This window comes from Phyllostomus discolor, chromosome X (genome assembly GCF_004126475.2).
Source record: "Phyllostomus discolor isolate MPI-MPIP mPhyDis1 chromosome X, mPhyDis1.pri.v3, whole genome shotgun sequence".
Taxonomy (NCBI): Eukaryota; Metazoa; Chordata; class Mammalia; order Chiroptera; family Phyllostomidae; genus Phyllostomus; species Phyllostomus discolor.
The window spans coordinates 4,190,811-4,211,616 of record NC_050198.1 but is presented as its reverse complement, the minus strand read 5'-3'; the positions used below and the strand labels follow the sequence as shown (position 1 = coordinate 4,211,616).

The following is a 20,806-nucleotide window of genomic DNA, read 5'->3' as shown; positions in this document are numbered from 1 at the left end:
CATGCCTGTGTGTAGGTCAGGTCCCCTGGAGGGGGTGTGCGAGATGCAACCACACATTGATGTTTCTCTCCCTCTCTTTCTCCTTCCTTTAAAAAAAAACAAAAAAAATTTTTTTGAAGCCTTTTTTAAAAGTACCTAATCATTATGGGTTTGCTTATTGTTTTATTTTCAATTAGATAAACCTAAGAGACACCTTAAAATACATAATGTTCAGTTATTTATTAGTGGGTAGCAAATTACCCTAAAATCTAGTGGCTGAAAACATTATTATGTTCATAAAGTGAAGGGTGTGTCTGTGTGTGAGAGAGGGTTCTTCTGCTGGTTTTTCTGGGATTACTCAATCACAGGATATCAGTGGTAGTAGGGTTTGAAGTCACCTTGTGAAAGGGCTCCCTGGAAGGATTCTTGTGCCAATTTAAAACATCACAAATGAAGCCCTGGCTGGCATAGCTCAGTGAATTGAGCATGGGCTGGGAACCAAAGTGTCGCAGGTTCGATTCCCAGCCAGGGTACATTCCTGGGTTGCAGGCCATAACCCCCAGCAACCGCACGTTGATGTTTCTCTCTCTCTCTCTCTCTATCTCCTTCCCTTCCCTCTCTAAAAATAATAAATAAATAAAATATTTAAAAAAAAAACAAAAAAAACCATCACAAATGACACATAGAAGTGTATCTTTGTCTGCATCCACACTAACATTAGGTATAGTTAATATTTCTTCAGCTTCAGGGAAAATCTAATCTTTTATAACATTTTTTTTTATTTTGAGAGAGAAATAAAAAGGGAGAAAGAAAAAAACATTACTGTGAGAGAGAAGCATCAATCGGTTGCCTCCTGTACATGTCCTAACTAGGCATTGAACCCACAGCCTTTTGGTGTACAGGATGATGCTCCATCCAACTGAGCCAGCCAGCCAGGGCCCACCACTTTTTATTCACTTGTGTATTGATGGGCCCATGGGTTACTTCCATAGCTTGGCTATTGTAAATAACTCTGTAATGAACACAGAGGTGCATATATTCTTTTGAATTATTGTCCTGGGTTTCTTTGGATAAATACTGAGAAGTGGAATTGCTGTGTCATAAGGCAGTTCCATTTTTAATTTTTTGAGGAACGTGCATGCTGTTTTCCACAGTGTCTGCACCAATCTGCTTTTCTTACCAACAGTGCAAGACAGTTTTCTTTTTACCACATACTTGCCAACATTCATTTGTTGGTTTATTGATGATAGCCATTCTGACCGGTGTGAGGTTATATCTCATTGTGGTTTTAACTTGCATCTCTCTGATGATTAGTGATGTTCGCCATCTTTTCACATGCCTTCTTTGGAGAAGTGTCTATTTAGGTCCTCTGCCCAATTTTTAATTGGATTGGGTTTTTTTTGGGGGGGGGTGTTGATTTGTTTGAGTTCTTTGTGAATTTTGGATACTAACCCCTTATCAGATGTATCATTGGCAAATATGTTCTTCCATTCAGTGGGTTGTCTTTTTGTTTTGTCAATGGTTTCTTTTCTGTGTAAATAACTGTATATGGTACCGGGAGGGTTCTTGAAATAATAAGGGGAACACTTTGTAAAGTATAAGGTTGTCTAACCACCAAGCCATACACCTGAAACTAATACAAAATAGTAACGAATGCACTCTCTAATTGAAAACAAACTAAGAAATTAATCTTTACAAACATGTGGTTGACTTGTGCCTACAGTTACCTTCATGGCCTCAACACAAATTCTCAGGTCAGCTTGTTCTCCTCCTTGTGCTCATGTCTTCAGGTTCTCTGCTATAGTAATTATTTTGAATGGGCATGAAGAGGACAGATTTCTGCCTAAAAATGATCTAATTTTGGAATACTCCTACTTTAAAGACAAAGTCCATCTGGTTGGGGAGCAACAGGGAGACTTGAGTAGTTACCAGGAAGTAGTGCTTTAAAATGGAATCTTAAATAAACACATAGTACCTAAATATGAGGTCTGCCAAGTCTTCCTCTGTGTAGATCTGGCCTAAAATAAAGAGGTGTGTGTTGTTCAAAAAAATGATATTGTTAGTGGTAGATTACAAGTTTTATCATCACACAGTCAATTCATAGCCAGGTCAGTCACACAATTTGTCTTAAGATGTTTCCGGTTGAGAAAAATCTTAACTTAAATTCTTTTTATTTGAGAAGATTAATATTTTTGTGGTCTGCCCTGATGTTCTAAATGCTACGAAACATCTTAAGGAATAAGTGTTTTCATATTGAGTGCTGCACAGAAAATATTTCTAGGATTTATATTTGGAATTAGGAACCTTGTCCACTTGGCCAGCATGCCAACTTCAAAGTTTCCTAATTTGACACTCAAAAATAAGCATGTTAATATACAGAACATGTATTATAGTAATATACACTTAAAACCTATATGGCCCGATTAACCAATGACACCCCAATAAGTTTAATTAAAACATAAGCATGTTTATTGTTTGATGCTTTCTTCTTTGACTTTAGGATCCTGAGAGATGTCACTTTGTCCTGATTGCTGGGGAGCCATTAGGAGAACCAGTTGTCCAACATGGTAAGCCCAGAAGATATGTCCATTGAAGCATTTGGTTTTGTTTTGTTTTGTTTTGTTTGTTTTTAACTTTTTAAAATTCAGACATTTACATTATTCTATTACCTATTCATGTATACAGCCACAACCATGTATTGACTGTTTGGGAATGAATTAGCTAAGGCCTTTGTTTCTGTTATCATGGAATGTCCTTAGTTGTGTGTCCGCAAATGAAGCGCAGGATATCATAGATTGTTGGAATAGGGTATGTCCTTAGCGTTGATGTAGTCATGTCCCTTTTTTAAATGAGAAAAATGAAATCTCAACATTTTACTTATTTATTTAACAGGTCTTTGGGCAGCATTTACTGTTTACTAGAATTCATGGAATGCTTTCCAAGTATTAATATATTTAATCTTCAGAACAATTGAACCGGTGACCTTTTGCTTTATGAGACAATGCTCCAACCAACTGAGCCACACTGGCTAGGGCTCCAGATGAAATTTCTCTCATGAGCCCCAGATCCATATTTCCAACAATGTACTAAGCACCTCTGGCAGGAAGCCATTTTATTCTCTCCAGCACCTTCATGTCGAAATATCTAGAACTGAGCTCCTTGCTCTACCCACAGTCCCTGATGTCCTGTGTCTCAATTACCCTTCATTCCACCAACAGCCAGCCTCCCAGATCAGACATCTTCTCTATTCTGATGCCAAAATCTTCTTCAAAACCGGCAAATCAGATTGCGTTACTCTACTTAACTCTTCGGTGATTCCTTATCACTTGCAGCATTATATCCAAACTTCTGGTAGATGGAATCCAAAACCCAGAGAAGTCTAGCCTCTCCTACATACCAGATCCCCCAATTCTTTCCCCCACTCTGAGCCCTCCTTCCAGCACTGTGCCCCCATCCTCAATTCCTCCAGCATGCTAATCATGAAAATGCCTTTCCTCCATGTATACTTGTTCAAACATCACTTCCTTTGTGACTCCCTTACTGGACCCTTCCTACCCTTTCTGTACTGATTCCATAGATTTTACATAAATTCATCATTCAGTGTATCACACTGATTGTTATAACTTGTTTTCATATCTGTCTGTGCGATAGATTTGAAGTCCTTGGGGGAGAGAGTCTGTCATTTCTCTCTAGCTCCTAGCACAATGTTTGTCCTTTAATAGGCACTCAGTAAATACTCAATAGATAGGTAATTGAATGAATGAATGAATGAATGAATCTAGATGCTTTCTGCTTGTTTCTCTTTCTATGGTCATCCTATTCCCTTCAACATCCCAAGAGACGTCAATATCATCAAAGCATATTATTCTGTGTCTTCATTCTCAAGTATTAAACTAAAGTGAGTGTCAAAGCCCCAATACACCAACAGTGGTTAAGGAGCTTGACTGTGTGATTCCCTCTAAGTAATACAGTTCTATTTTAATTTGAGACTCTCTAAGAAAACCCTTTAGACAAAGAACTTTCATAAGAGGAATGCCAGGAACCTCTTCAGAGTGTCCATACTGAATGGACAAATCTGTCATCTACTTTCAAGACACTGACAATGCCAGAGGAGTTGGCCTTGTTTATCCAATAGATCTCAGGAGTGATACAGTCCAAGACAGTGTCCCTTTGTTCCTTTAATGTGTGAAGAAAAGGGAAGAGACAAACTTCTACAGACTTCTGCACATTTAGCAAAACCTGAGTTCAAACCTGTAGTTAGACAAAGGGACCAGCAAACTCTGACTCATGAGCCAGATCTACCCACTGCATGTTTTTGTAAATAAAGTTTTATTGGCACACAGCCATACCTATTTATTTTCACATTGTCTGTGGCTCCTTTTGCACTTCAACAAAAGAGTTGAGTAGACTGTTGGATCACAAAATATATATACAAATCCTATAACCACATAGTCAATTCATAGCTAGGTCAGTCACACAGGTCCCATTTTATATATATATATATAATCTAAAATATATACTATCTGGCCTTTTACAGAAACAATTTGCCAACCCATAGAGAATCCAAAATATGATGCTTTCTTGACTTGGAATTTTTGTAATCTTTTTTTTGTTGTCAACAAACTGTTTACCAATTTTTAAAAATGACTTAGTCCCATCATGTAAGCACACAGTTTGATATACTGTGTAGACACCAAATTAGGATGAGATTTGCCAATTCTCTGTGCCAGACTGGTTCAGTTCTTGATATCAACTAGTGCTATAAAAATAACACTACAGTAAATCTTAAAAGTTCTCATCACAAGGGGTAAAATGGGTATTAACTCGACTTTTTGTAGTGATCATTTTACACTATATACTAGTCTAAAATCATTATGTTTACACCTGAAACTAATATAATATTGCATGTCGATTATATCTCCAAAATATAAGGAAGGAAAAATACCCTAACACCTACAAAATGGTTGTAATAGAACCAAACCTAAGAAGGTTAAAATAGACATTGCCATTGTTGGTGGCAACCTACAATGGATGAAGGAGATGTCATTGCCTTTGCTTATCTGAAGTTTGGTCTTTATAATCAAACACAACCCTGGTCAAGAAACTTATATTACCACCCTTGGGGATTAGACACTGTGGAAATAACCTTTTCCTATTCAGATAGGCCTGGATTTGTTTCATGTTAAGAACTCCAGAAACACATACCATTTCTAGTGGTAGAAGAAAATGTTATCATCACTCAGAACTATCTGAATGTCTCTTTCTACCTTAGGCCCATTCGTGATGAACACTAATGAAGAGATTTCTCAGGCCATTCTTGACTTCAGAAATGCAAAAAATGGGTTTGAAAGAGCCAAAACCTGGAAATCAAAGATTGGAAACTACTGAGCACAAGAGCAGGTCTTTCAGTATTTTTGCCATTTGTAGCATCTATTCAGTCAATGCATTCAATTTCCAAAGCTGACTTAGCAGGTGCTTCTGAAGAATTCCACACTAAAGTGATAACATGGTTTTTATATCGGTGCATATGACGTATTTCCTGGCACATGTAAATAAATCTAATTGTTGCTCCTTTAAAAATCGGTGTTCTTCATTGTGAGTCACGTTACTAATCTTTTGTTAAAAAACCATTTTATATATGTTTGCTTTTGTGTGGAGGGGTATTTTCTTATTTTTGTGCACGTGTGCGGTTTTAAAGTGTATTTGATTGCTTCTGTGTGTCACCAGCAGTTGATGTGTGCAGTTGAACATGGCAATTTTGATACACAGTCATGCCTGTGTGCAGGGGTTTCATGTTACAGGTCATCTGCATTAAAATAATAACAGTCTTGAGTGTTTGACTCCGTTTTTAAAACATCTCTGCTATTGGTAGGGATGTGACAGGATTACAGCCAAGACTTCCCTGCATTTTCTGCCAAAATCTGTGTAAGATTTAAAACACATGCTCCAGCAAGCTTCCATGTGAGTTGTGAAAAAAGAATCTCGGACTTGGGTTCCAGCTTTTCTGTAGCTGCAAACATTGTTGGTCACACTACCTCTTTACAAAGCAGCTAGAACCTGGGGCATAGGGTGGAGAGATTTTTTAAATTTGCTGGACATGAAATGGATTAAAAGTGCTTTCTCAATGCAAGTGGTAAACATGTCCACCTCCTGAGTATTTTTGGATCATGAGAACACTTAAATTTTTTTTCGTCTCTCTCTGTCTGCGTGAGATTGTGCAAAAAGGTACCTTAACGAATTGAAGTTGTTTCATTAGATTTTGATCACAACTGATTATTTGTTCTTCTATGTGAAGTCTTGGGATTTCGAGATTTCCTTCTGGAGAATGCCTTTTGAAACAGTTTTCTCTAGCTGCCTGATGTCAACTACTTGGTAATCAGAGGATTAAAATGTTCAAAATGTACAGACAGTGGGCAGTGGTGAATATTTTCATGATGTCTTATCTGCAATTGGTACAAGACTCCAGTTATGAACATGGACCAGTGAAGGTAGGTGAGCTCAATTTTTAATATGATACAGATATTTTTAATTGGCTTATACGGTGGACTTTATTTGCACCCTCCATTTGAGTGTTCTGTTTTTTAGGCTTCCTATGATTCTTGCCACGGGTGTTTGAAAATGCTGGGGGTATATTGAAGATGTAAAAGAACATAAATAATCCCTGGCTGGTATGGCTCAGTGGACTGAGTGCCGGCCTGCGAACCAAAGGGTCGCCAGTTTGATTCCCAGTCAGGGCACATGCCTGAGTTGCAGGCCAGGTCCCCAGTAGGGGGTGTGCAAGAGGCAACTACACATTGATGTTTCTCTCTCCCTCTCTTTCTCCCTCCCTTCCCCTCTCTAGAAATAAATAAATAAAATCTTTTAAAAAAGGACATAAATGAATTTTGCAGAATCTTTGCAGATGGGGACGCTTCCCCTCAATTGTATGTATGGATAGCACAGTGATTTTCCAATGAAGCTCTGACTTGGTTTTGTAACACACATCAATTTGTGGGCCATTTATTTTCAGGTTGTTTGTAAGCAGCAAATATTAGTTAATTTAGTTAGATAATTATCTGCTTTCCACAGAAATTCTCTGTCTGGTTTTCCAAATTACCCATGGCCACTATCTGGAAAAATATTTTCTCTGAAGTTCATTTGGTTTTTTGCTTTCGGAAATGTGTAAAATTAAACGGTATTTGAATCTTTGGTTCTATGAACAAGTATTAGATAGAGCCCAATAGACTGAGAGTAATGCAAAAAAGAAAATTAACTGGGATGTTACTGACTGAACAATATTTTACCCAGTTTTGCATGTTTCATAGAGTATATTTTTTCAGCTTATGATTTAGAAAATGATTCCAATATAATTATTTTGACTTAAGTGGTGCTAAATCATTACTGATTTAGGAATTTCTGGCCGTGAGCAGACAATGAAATGTGGGCTTGAGTTGTTGTAGCTATCATTAAGTCATGCATTTTCACTAGGGGTGATAGTGCCCCCAACAGGGGAAATTGGCTCTTGGGGCTGAAAAAGTCTTAATCTTATTATGTATAAAGCACAGAAAAACACAGTACATAAACTGACATACAGTATATCTGTAAAGGGTGAATTCTGTGTGAGGGGTAGAGAGTTACCCTGTCTAGCAGTTTACACTTTTCTAACTTCCCAGATTCCAGATGCACATGGGAGAAGTCGCTGTTGTTCAGCTCCCTTTCATTGCCACCAGCCTGGATGCTGGATCTCAATGCCAGGTTCCAGGTGAAAAGGAATCTATTTGAGCCTACGTAACAGGAGGGAAAAACATCTGACTTGTTTGAAGCAAGTAAGACTTTCCAGGCTGTTCAGCTTTTTAAGTGCACAAAACTCAGGTTTAGATGTGCTGAGTTCATGACGTTGTACTTTTTCCCCTTTCATTGCATGGAGCTTTAAGATGTTTCCATTGTACTTTGAAAACATCAATGTATTTGATGGGACAAGAAGAGACTGATTTGTTAGAATTAAGTGCCATTCTTGAGGTTGTTCAACTCTTTTAAAGAGCACGGACATCAAGAATTCTTTAGGTGTCCTGGGCACATTGAGGTTTTAAATGTTTCAAATTTGCTGCTAATGCATAAACTTATTTAATGGGGCCATGGAGGAAAGCAGTTCAATTCGCATGTGACAGGAAACTTGTCCTTACACAGGGGAGACACAGCATGGTATGCTTAAAAATATTAGTGATTTCCTTCATATATATTAGAATTTCCCTTAAAAGGTATAGCTACATATACTCAGCTTATATCCACCCAATCCCCAGCTATATGAAATATTTCTGATATGAAGGAAAGGTTGCCCATATAGTTAAACAGAAGTTTTGGTATAGATGTGACAAAGTGGTGAGGGAGGGTTAATAAGGAAGTTTATCATATTGATTATAAGACTTTTCCTCTCCCTCCAACTTTTTCTAAAGAAGAAATCTAAGAAGAAATTTGTTTCTTAGTGTTCGTGTTTCTCTTGTTAAAATTTAGTAGGAAAGCATATTCAGCTAAAAGGTTTAGCTGGTTTAGACACTAGGATATGAATTTTACTTTTTGCCTTTTGGGATGAATATGTTTTATTTATTATAAGACATTTTCAGGGTCCTTCTCAATAGTAGGTCCATGAGAAGGTTCTTCTCTCTACCCTCCTCTCTTCTAACAACCTTTTTTCCAGAATGCACTATGGTGCCAATTCTATCCCTTGATTGCCCTTCCCCCATTGTTCTCACTTTCTTTTGTTTTTAATTTTTTTTAAGATTTTATTTATTTATTTTTAGAGAGAGGGGGCAGGAGAAAGAAAGGGAAAGAAACATCAGTGTATGATTGCCCCTCGCATGCCCCCTACTGGGGACCTGGCCCACAACCCAGGTACGTACCCTGAACAGGAATTGAACAGGTGACCCTTTGGTTCATAGGCTGGCACTCAATCCACTGAGCTACACCACCAGGGCTGTTCTCACTTTCTAGCCTTGAACATTTTCCTGTTTTTGTTTTCAGTTTATTTTTAAACATTTTTATTGTTGTTCAAGTACAGTTTTCTGCCTTTTCCCCCCAGCCCTCCCCACCTCCCCAGCGCTCCCCATTTCAGTTTAGATTAGAGTTGCCTCTACTATAGTTACATAAGTCTGTGAACATTTTTTCCATAGCAACCATGCAAACAGCTACTAATACCTTGGATAATTGTGCTTAATACCATTTGAGTATAATATACCCCAATTTCATTAATCTTGCCACTTATACTTAAGATGGCTGTTTGGAGTAAGCAATGCATGGAATTTGTGAATTGAGATAAATATGTTTGAAAATCTCATCTCAAATGTACTGTATTTACTGTTTAGCTGCTAAGTTCCCCAGTCTAAGTAGAGTACATTTTCTTCTAGAAATAAGGTTAACCCAATGCCTCTTTTTGACTCAACAATATAATCAGATTAACCATCTGGATGTGGGGTCTATTTCTGTGTTTATTTTCTTCAGCTTTTTAAAATACAGGTAGGTCAGTCATAGAAAGTTGCACAGGTTATGCACTGCACAACTCTAGGAAGCTCCATCCGCATAGACTCACATCTGCATGTGACAATCCTGAGTATAATAGTATAGCCATTCTGGGCATTTGGTAAATAAACACCTGCAACCTCACTGTCTTGTTGCTCCCATTGATCTTCTGGCCAACACTATTTCTGGTTTATTTGATAAGCTACTAAGGGAAGCCATCCTCCATAAATCTTTTCCAGGTCACTGAGGCAGACATATCAATAGAGTGGTAAATGAATAATTCCGGGTCATGGTATGCTTTCCCAATTCTTTTTTGGCAAAATGTGTTCCCTTCTCCCTCATACTTCCTTTTAGCCTCCTCTTTCTTAACTTCAGTGGTGGAAGAATATTGCTGCATGTTGAAGTCATTCAGAATCTGTGTAAGACTGTGATAAGTCTGAGATCTACAGCAATGTAAGATAACTAACTCTCATGAGAAAGTCAGGTGGCTGACAAGACTTCATAATTTTTGTGTCACTTGCCTTCTTCCAAAATTGTCTCTAAAGTGAATGGAATAAAAAGGACTGAGGTACACCTTCCCTATTTAACTCCAGGAAGCAGACCTGCCCCACTTCCCTCCCTATTCCCACTTCCGAACTAACGCACAAGAAGGTCCACTGACTTTGTTGCTAGTCATATGGCCCAACGAGCTCTTGTCCACTTTTCTATCAGGGACAACTCTTGGCATAAGACATTTAAAATGCTTTCCATTAACTTCTCCTTCATTTATTACTTTACAGTTTAATGTTTTGAATTACATGCTTCTATACACAGACCTAGTCTATCCTAGCTCCTCACTTTTAACTAGTGGTTGAAGTTTTTATATCACTATAGCATATTATTGGTATTCAGGATACCACCTGCAGCTTATATCTTGAATATAGTACTTCTTGGTATGACTTATTTTTTACATGAAAAACCTGATTTCCACTTGTGGATGAATATTTACTCTAGACTCCTAAGAGCTCTAGAAAAAATAACAGTAAAGCTGAATATTGAACAGCTTCCATTATGGAATCCCCTTGGGACAGGTTTATAAATACAATTTGTGAAGTGAAAATACAGTATTTGGATACATAGGATGCTTCCGTGTAGAACTTAATAAGACCTGGAACTCTGGGGTAGAAATGCTGAAGGAAGACACTCAGGGTTATTTCTGCTGCTAAGGAGGCTCCTTCTCCTTGAAAAAGGAGAGCTGTACATTCAGTTCAGTAAACATTTCTGGAATGTCTTGTATGTGCCAGACACATGAGTGGAAGTGATATTTTTTTATAAAGTGAAGAGGTCTCAGTTATTTGTGTGTCTTACCAACAGCCATAGAGTTCACTTTGACCTATAGGAAGGATAGTTTTAATACCCAAAACTTTAAGTAACATTGTAATTTTTTAAAGATTTTATTTATTTATTTTTAGAGAGGGAAGGGAGGGAGATAGAGAGAGAGAGAGAGAAACATCAATGTGCGGTTGCTGGGGGTTATGGCCTGCAACCCAGGCATGTGCCCTGTCTGGGAATCGAACCTGTGACACTTTTGGTTTTCAGCCCACGCTCAATCCACTGAGCTATGCCAGCCAGGGCTTAACACTGTAATTTTTAATAATGAGCCTCCTCTTGTCACTCATTGTTACCTAATAATTATAACACTCACATGGAGAAAAGTATTGTTTTCCTGAAATCTAGATTTGGCTAAAAGTGTTTCTGGAGAGAAAAATATCATGCATTGAATAGTGCTATGGCAGATATTCCACTGTTGCATACTGTTTCACTCTGGTAAGAGTTAAGAAGAGTGTAATTTTGGTTAAATTAATACCCTGAGTTCATCTTAGAGACTCCCCCCAAAGAACAGAGTGGGATGAAAAAGTGAAAGCAGGCTTCGTGACGGTGTGCTTGGTTCATGACTACACTGTCCCAGCAAGACTCAGGATCCCTGTGCATCTTAGATGATGCAGAGGGTGTTGATCAGGAAGAGGAGGAAGGCAGTGGATGTTGACATGGGACTGATGCATGTTTAGGAAGACAGGTGAAAGGGGCAACACAGCAGGACAGCCTTGTACAAAGGATGGAGAGGTTTTTTCATAAACATCCTCTGCCCATCCAATGGATTACGTTATACTGAGGTTGAAATAGGACTGTAGGAGTTAATTATTGTGGCAAAAATGGTGTGTAAAAAACCAGTCCAAATTTCAGTGGCTTCAAACATCAAAAATTTATTATCACTTACATTTCTGTGACTTGGCTGGGAGTCAAGAGTCAAGCCGTAGGTTGAGTGTGGATCTGCCCCACACGTCTCTCCTCCTCCTTGGATAAGTGGGTTAGCACAGACAGGTGCTTGTGGTGATGGTGGAACTGTAGGAGAACTGTGCAGTCATAACTACATTTCAGTCCTCTGCTTGTATCATCTCTTGTAACATCCTATTTCTCAAAGCAGGTCACATGTGTCAGCATCAATGGGGCTGAGAAATAAGACTCTTTCCTTGGTGGGGAGAGATGTGGGGGAGGCACTGAAATGGTTTTTAACAATAACCTACTTACCATAAAGGCTTTGGGGTGTTCCCTTAGACATTGGACCCTTGATCTTCGAGATCAGTGATAAAGATCTCAACTCAGGAATATATACTCTTGGGGTTATTCAGAGGATTCTTTTAGAGTTTTGGCACCCAAACCCATCCCACACTCACATGCCCCCACATTTCCTAAGCACAGATACATCAAATGGGAGCAAAAGCATTTGAGCAGAGCACAGGTTTAAAACATGTCAGTGGGGCATACATATCTCCCCAAGTGCTTGCTAGACAATGTGCCTGGGGAGAAAACCACCAATGATAGTAATCAAATTGGTGGTTGCAAAGGTCCCAGGCATCTTAGCCCTCTAGTATCCCTTCAAATACCCAGGCGACTATTCAAACACACTCAGAGAAACACATGCACAGGTGAGCACACACAGGCACACACTTTCCCTGCATTTGCAGTTCCTTTCCTTAGTGTAAGTTCAATTAAGCACTCTGGGTTTCTCATGTACGTGCATTTAAATACAGAACCGCATAAGTAAAAGAGCTGCTGGTGGTATGAGGCACTCCACACCCCCACCAAATGGCCAGGTTTCTGGATTTCAGAGAAGCAGGACCAGGCCTTTTCGTGGTTCCAGCTGAGCATCCAAAGCAGCTGTGGCCACAACAGTCATTATTAACAAGTGCCCAAGATTGGTATGCCCTGTACTGTTAGGTACCACCTATTATGAGTAAGGCTAGACCCTAATAAAACACAGAGGTTTAAAAAGTGGGTATTTTTTTCCTGGCTGGCATAGCTCAGTGGACTGAGCACGGGCTGCGAACCAAAGCATCACAGGTTTGATTCCCAGTCAGGGCACATGCTTGGGTTGCAAGCCATGGCCCCCAGCAACCGCACATTGATGTTTCTCTCTCTCTCTTTCTCCCTCCCTTCCCTCTCTAAAAATAAATAAATAAAATATTTTTTAAAAATAAAAAATAAATAGAAATTTTAAAAATTTTTAAAAAGTGGGTATTTTTTTTTGGTCATCCATCTATAAAGATATACATAAAGCCTGAGCAGATACTTTAAAATTGGCCTTTTACTTTAAAATACCCCCAAGAAATGTTTTTGAGAAGAAAATAAGAGAAAAGAGAAAAGAAAAGAAAGAAAAAGAAAAGGTGTGCCCTTGATTTACCCTGGAGAAGTTTTTCTCTTTTTAATTTTATTTACCCTGATTGGAGTTGTCCCATCTTGCTCTTTTCAAACCCACCTCTCTGGTTACTAGGGAAAATCAAGGGCCATTAAACAGAGACCTATAAACCCCAGCACAGGACCAGATGCCCTGCCCCTTGAGAAAGGAAAAAAAAAAAAAACCATGAACTTTATTGCGTGCCTACTCTGTACCTATTTCCCACATATGACCTCGGATAATCTCCACATCAGCTTTATGAGGTGAGTATTATTTGCATTGCCATCTCTAAATAAGGAAACCAAAGTTTAAGGATGTTTAACAATTACCCCCAGTCAAATAGCTAAAAAGGAGCTGTGCCTGGATCAACCAGCTTAGTTTATTTTTTTAAGCTACTCTGTAGTAAAATCAACATCATTCCATTTTGATGTGCAGTTCTCTGAATTTTAACACAAGTATAGATTTGTGTAATCACCACTGCAATCAGAATAGAGAAAATTTTCATTTATGCTACCTTTTTATAGTCACACCCTCCCCCAACCTCTGATCTGTTCTCCATCACTATTTTGGTTTTTTGAGACTGTCATAAATGGAATTGTACAGTATGTAATCTTTCAAGATTGATTTCTTTCACTCCCAGTGCCTTTGAGACCCATTGCTGAACTGGGGTACAGGTTGCTACGTGTACCCCAGTTCATGCCTTTTTATTACTGAGTGGTATTACATGGAATGGATACCCAGCTCAGTTTGCTTAACCATTCACCCACTAAATGATATGTGGGTTGTTTCCAAACTGTAAGCATTCATGTCAAAGTTTTTTCCATGAACTCAAGTCCTCATTTACCAAGGGTAAATTCCCGGAAGTGGGACTTCTGGGTCATATGGTGACTGTATGTTGAACTTTATAAGAAACTGCTAACACATTTTCCAGAGTGCTATAGTCGGTTTTGAACACTCAAATCCATGCTCTCCTCTGTGCAATCAGTTAGTTGTCTGTTTAGAGAACAGAGGGGTTTATTGTATCCGGCAAAGCTTCCTTTCAGGACATGTTATTTCCACATGGGAGTAGCAGGAGGCAAAGTCAGAAAACTTCCATTTGGACTCACAAGACTAACATGAGCTGAACGGATTCCTTGACAGGTAGAAGAGTGAGAAAGGGGAAAAGGAACAGGGGCAGGTATCTCTGGAGAACAACTGGGGACCTGTTGGTACAACCTGGACCCTACCCAGGGAGAATTTGGTAGTTTGGGCTAAGCCTTAAATATCAAGTTAAAGATGTAATGCAAAATGCTCTTCCAGAGAAAAGGAAGTTGCTAGGAGGTGGGGGGAAGAGGAACTATTTATACTGCAACCTGATCCATCTCCCTAAACCCACTCACTACAAAGAACTGTGCCTCCAGTCCACACTTGTAAATCCCTAAGCAAATCGAGGGAAACTTATGTGAAATGTATTCCCTTCATAGTTAAGCCGGAAGCTTCTGCATTTTCCAAATATACAAATTCTACTCACCCCGACCCCTTATGAGCAAACTTCCTGAAGACATTGCCAACATAGTTTGACAAAATAACATCAGCAGTTCGTAAAACGCTTGGGAACATAGTCTCAGAGCCACAGTTCTCAAGAGGTCCAGTGAGGAGCTTTGCAAAGCTGGCCTCCTTTTCCATATCTAGAACAGGAGGGCTCTTAACAGCCTGGGACTGGAACGGCCTGAGAAGAGCTCAGAGCCAGGATCCGAACCCAGTCATGTACTCCAAGCCATGCTCCTTCAACTTGACATCTATGTTTCTATTCTCATTTCTATTTTCTTTCAAATATTTTATAGACTACCTTGTAAAAGGATTATAATTTACACTTCCCTCTTGAATTCCAGTAGGTTAAAGCAGTGGCTATTATTTTTCATCTGTTTTTGACAAATGGGTTGTTTTGGCTTCTTGGGAATTTGAGCAGCAATTTATTCTCTTATCTGGGATGAGGCATCTGAGCTTCTTGTGCTGTTTAGCCTGGCCTTCAATCTTGAAAAAGTCATACACATTGGGAACTAGTTCACAAACAACTGATCAGATGACTTGAGTTAAGAATACACTTAGAAAGTCCAGTCACCAAGATACTCATGCAAGTATTTTGAATGCGAGGTATAATTCAAAGGGGCTTAAAGAATAAGACTATTTCTGAGCATTCACCTACAATTCTGTCCCTACGGAATGGATTTGTATGTAGCTCGGGCACTCGCCCAGGTTTTTGAACCAGCATGAACAATCCCCCAAATTAGTGGTTCTCATTAAAATTGCCTGGGAAGACTTTTAAAATAAACTTTTTATTTTGAAGTAATTTTAGATTTACAGAAAAATTACAAAGATAGTATAGAGAAACCCTGTACATCCCTCACCCAGCTTCCCCTAAGACTAGTTAACGTTCAGGAAATTAAAAAAAGAAATCTTTTGGCAAAGCTGCAGTTCAGACCCATACACTGAGAATCTCTGAGGATAGGATCCAAGCATCGGTGTGTGTTTTGAACCTCCTCCCCAGGTAGGTTCAAGGTGAAGCCAAGGCTGAGAATTTGTGCTACAAAATCTTACTTCTCCAGGGATGGTCTCCCAACCAAAAGCATCACTGTCACCCGGCAGCTTGTTAGAAAGGCAACGTTTTAGGTCTCACCCTAAACCTACTGCATCAGTATCTGTGTTTTAAGAGGATCACCAGATAATTAGGATTCATGTTCAGTTTTGAGAAACACTAATCTATACAAAAGATTAAACACATTCCACAAACCTGGGCCCAATCACTGTTTGTCAAATTCATGTATGTATTATTCATAAATCCTTTCATCAGGTATTTATTAAGTATTTATTCTGTGAAAATATGAACCAGACGTATGTGTTCTACCCTCATGGAGACTGCAGTCTAGTAAGCAGAATGCAATTTGCTCATAAATAATATCGTTTAAGTTAAGGATGTCATAGAATGCTTAATAGAAGAAATGATACTTGATTTGGACTTAGAAGGAGGACACCTGGAGATACTTAAAAGATAAGGGATGTAATTTGAGAAAATGGATAACCTCAGGGTTAACATGTCTATAGCAATTTGCTTATTCATACATTTAATGCATATTTATTTAGCTCTTAAGATTGCCATGTGAATAAGATACATCATTAGTGCTCCAGTGGCCCTTACAAACCCAGTAGGGAAGACAAGCACTAAGCAAATAAATCATTCATTACTGTTGGTGTTGGTAAGCACTGGAAATAAGGATAGGGTGCTAGGAATCCATGTGACAGACGGATCAGACCTGGCCAGGGATGGGAGTTGTGGGGGAGGTTTCCCTAAGAAAATAACACCTGGCTGAGAAAGGTTTAGCTACACAGAGAGGGGAGGGCATCCCAAGCAGAGGGAACAGATGGACTAGGGCCAAAGCAGTAGAGATGAACAAAAGAGAAAATCAATGTAATGGATGTTCGGTAATATTTTACTGTTCAACTCTCCAGTGTTTTCCATTGTCTCCTTAATTGGATACAAGTAGCCTGGCCTACAAGGTTCCAATCCTTCCTCTGTTTGTTTTAAACAACTATACTGCTGTACAATTTACATACTATGAAATTCACTCACTTGTTTTAAGTAATTCAATTATTTTAGCGAACTTACTAGTTGTCCAGCCATCATCCATATACAATCCCTTATGCCTTTTTACAATTAACACTCATTCCCCCTCCAGCCCCAGGCATCCAATAATCTATTTTTTGTCTCTTGGGTAATCCCTAGGGATAGAATTGGTTGGTCATGTGGTAAATTTAAGTTTAACTTTTTAAAGAACTGCTGAACTCTTTTTCAAAGTGACAGCACCATTTTACAATCTCATCAGCAATGTCTGAGGGTTCCCATTGCCCCACATCCCTGACAACACTTGGTATTGCTAGTATTTTTGTCTATAGTCATCCTAGTGGAGGTGAAGTGGGGACTCATTGCAGCCATCTCTCTTCCTAATGTTATTTGCTAGCCCCTCCATTGTTAAACCTTCTCTATGCCCAACCAAAATGAACCTTCTACTGGTTTTTCAGTGGAGCTCCTTGATATCCCCCAATATGCTCTTGTTTATACCCTCTGAATGTGTTACTTGACTAGATACTCAGAGGATGAGGGCAGAGGGGATGGAAATTTAGAATTCAAATAGTAAGATACAGAAGGCCTTTGATTTCCCCACAACATGGACACTTACAAATCCCTTGTACAAACCCAGTCACCTTACCTTTCCAGACATCTTGCCTATCATCTTAGTTACAGTGATGCTCATGCTTCCTCAGGGGAGAATGCTATATGAACTTACACATTAACAAAAGGAAAAATAGCTACCCTTCATATTATACTGCAGAAAGCAGTATACACTTAAATAATGATAAAATCCTGTGATAAAGATTTTAAGCCTCACAATTTAGAAACTGCTTGTGGTAACCAAGACATCAGACAAGGATTTATTATTTAGAAGTGAAATTGCTAACAGTCTTGGATCAATTATGCAAAATAGATGCTGCTGTAATAAAAAGCAGAGCTCTGGTAACCTTATTTCACTTCCTTCTTCTTGCTGACTGTGTTTTAATTATTTTTGTTTTGATTAGTTCTTCTGTTAGAAAATAGGAGGAAATTATGAGCAACTTATTTGGCAAAGGTTTAGTCATTGAAATCATTGAAATCAGTGGTTTAAATGTGTATCTGGGACTATAACACATTTAAATTGTATTTTTGTCTTGTCCAAGCATACAACAAAGTTAATTATACAAAAATCAACCAGTGCAGAAACGCTATTGGAAACAAACCACCATTGTTGACTCTTTGTAAGTATATGCCCCCAATGAATTAGTTGTCAGGTTTCTGCTTATGTTGAATTTTTAGTACTTCCACTTGTAATAGCAAAATGACTGCCTGAAATTTCTCAGTTCTTTCATGCTAGGTGTTAAATTATGAGCTTTAAAGTGTGCTTAAATATCTCAGAGTTTAAGTAAACTTTGCATTTTTTATGATGAGGCAAGTCATACAAGCCATTCAATACTTTTAATTCGATGCAGAGATTTGATATTGTCTCTTGAGTTCTACAGTTGGGTAGTTTAAAATTATTTCTGATATTGGATTTGGAACCCATAAGAACTGGGAAGCTACCTACATCAGTCTGTGTTTATGGATGGTATTGAATGAAGTTTGTCTTGATAAATAAAAGTCATTTCAATAGAGTACAATTTTTAAAACATTTAAAAACCTATTTGATTGGTTTCATTACTTTCATATAGAAGCAGTGTTGTAAAAAAAATTTATTTTGAAGTTTCAGTTGAATGTGAAGTAGTTATTCTGCCCAACCAGAAGAGGCAATGAATGATCAGGAAATGAGAGACTGTTGACAAATGAGCCTTAATGGAGAACCACTAAATTTCAGAGCTGCTTATTGTTTCTTCCCCACATTTTTTAGATGAAGAAGCTGTGGAATGCTGCTTAAATTCTATGCCTATTCCACAAACCCTACCTGTGCTCTTCAAGTTTCTTCCTCCTCCTACTCCTAGAAAATAGTATTTATTCAAACTTCATAGATAAGTGAGAAATCGTACATCTCAAGCAATCCTGCTGTCTACAAACTCATGTCATTCTCTACGAGCCTCCTGATTCAGAGGGTGACCCTCTCATCCATTCATCCTATGTCCACTTATCTCTGGAACTTCTGTCAAACTAGTCCCTTTAGGTCCCTGCTTTATCTCTCCTGCATACATGTTCACTTTCTTCCTCTCTCTTCGCTATTCCCCTCAGCTCATAAACATATTCAATATTCTCCCACATTTATTAAAATCATACACATGCAAACACAAGTTCACATCTGAACTTGCAAGCAAGATGACCTTCTAAGTTCCTGCTTTGAGATGTTTTGTAATCCATAGCAATGATAGATACAATATAAAATTGGTCAAAGGATGATAAATATCTGCATATAGAAACATTTGCAGAAATGGTACCCAAAACATGAAGCTGAAAAATAGCAACAGATTCATCATATACCTTAAACTTACACTGTTATATGTCAGTTATGTGTCAATAAAAACAAGTTTTAGAAAAACATAAAGCTGAAGCTGCAGAACTGATGAGCTCTGAAGCTGGAAGATGCAGGCCGCCAAGAGTTCAGCTCCAGTGGGTCATGAGCTCCTGAGTGCACTACATCAGATACGTGAAAGACAAGGAAGAGTTACTGCTCATTGCTGCCTGGGCCTGTGTCTTCTGTGAAACTGCTTAACTAGGGGCAAAGGAGAAAACAGATCCTTCCTTGCAACCAGAACTTGTGCTAAGCTGATCCCCATGTCACAGATGCTCAACAAGATTCTGGATTCAGGGCCCTGAAAGTCAGGGGGTACAACCACAGAACTTGCAAATGATGAAGAAAGAATAGTGAGAAAGTAAAATGAATGTCCCAATGAAGATGAAACTACCGAACAGAATTTCAAGGCACATAGAGGTAATTATTACTAAGAAAGACAGCCAATAAAATGAATACTCAGGATATAAATCATATATGTGAAGTTAAAAATTTTGAAGAAATGCTTACAATAAGCATATTTAGGACCATCAAAGAGATAAAGAAAGGAATCATATAAAATAAAACGACAAATCAGGAAACAAACAAATGAAACAAAAAGCACATAACAAAGAGAATGAAGTAGAAATATTTCAAATTAGACATATGATTGAAATTAAAAGCTTACAAAAATAAACTCTAGACTCACACAACTGGAGAATTGGTGATTGGGGCATTGAATTTAACTTGCCCACAACACATTAAAATGAGGGGAAAAAATAGGTAAATATGAAAGGGCAATTAAGAGACATACAAGATCATTGAAAGGCTCCAATATATGTCTAACAAGTATTTCAAAAAAGACTAGAGACAATATAATGCATGGAATAATGAAAAATAGAGTGACTTAGAAAAGAATTAAAATGTTTAAAAAGGGGGTGGCCTCAGATCAAAACTCCTATGCAGATCTCTGTCTTAGCTTCTCAACTCTGCCATTGTAGAAGGAAGGCAGCCAAAGACACTACATAAATTAATGGACATGGCTGTGTTCCAATAAACATTTATTTATAAAAGCAAGCAGGCAACCAGCTGAATCAGGCCAGGGTTTAAATTATATGTGATTAATTAACAATGGTTAACTATGATGCACATTATACATAAATAATTTAAGAAGAGGTATAACTGAATCATACATGATCTGGACCATGCTCTTCTGAGTACCCACATTTGAACAATTGGTATCCATCATCATATCTAAAAAAAAAAATCCTATTCCCAAAACACTGATGCTTGGATGCTGATTCATTCAGGCCTGATATACATCTACATCATTGGTTTTGAGGCTTGCATTGTATTTTATTGTATACATGTATCATTATTTATATAACCACACCCCTAATTCTAAGGCTACACACTGCACATCTTTTATTGGCTGAGTATTTTTACTCACAAACCCAGAAACTCAGTCAGTAAATACAATTTGTTCAACTGTGTGGAAAGCAAATTTTCAACATAAACTCTAGAAGTATATTTTATCAGAAAAAAAAACATGTCTTTGAAATAGTAAACAGGTTTTAAA

General features: G+C 38.2%; 2 protein-coding genes across 7 annotated transcripts in view; both read left to right on the top strand.

Moving 5' to 3' along the window:
* The window catches only part of PIR (pirin), an 83,118-nt gene extending 77,559 nt beyond the window's left edge, over nt 1-5,559 (top strand). For all 4 annotated transcript variants that reach the window (XM_036016772.1, XM_036016771.1, XM_028523259.2 and 1 more), the window contains 2 exons: nt 2,480-2,546; nt 5,252-5,559. In XM_036016772.1, the coding sequence (XP_035872665.1) occupies nt 2,480-2,546; nt 5,252-5,367 (183 nt within the window). In that variant the 3' untranslated portion in view covers nt 5,368-5,559. The remainder of the gene's footprint in view (nt 1-2,479; nt 2,547-5,251) is intronic.
* Nucleotides 5,560-5,851: 292 nt separating this feature from the next.
* Nucleotides 5,852-20,806, top strand: part of VEGFD (vascular endothelial growth factor D) — a 31,107-nt gene continuing 16,152 nt past the window's right edge. Inside the window, exon 1 of one of the 3 annotated variants that reach the window (XM_036016769.1) lies at nt 5,852-6,467. In XM_036016769.1, coding sequence (XP_035872662.1) covers nt 6,369-6,467 — 99 coding nt within the window. In that variant the 5' untranslated portion in view covers nt 5,852-6,368. The remainder of the gene's footprint in view (nt 6,468-20,806) is intronic. The other 2 variants (XM_036016768.1, XM_036016770.1) reach the window with 2 other exon arrangements.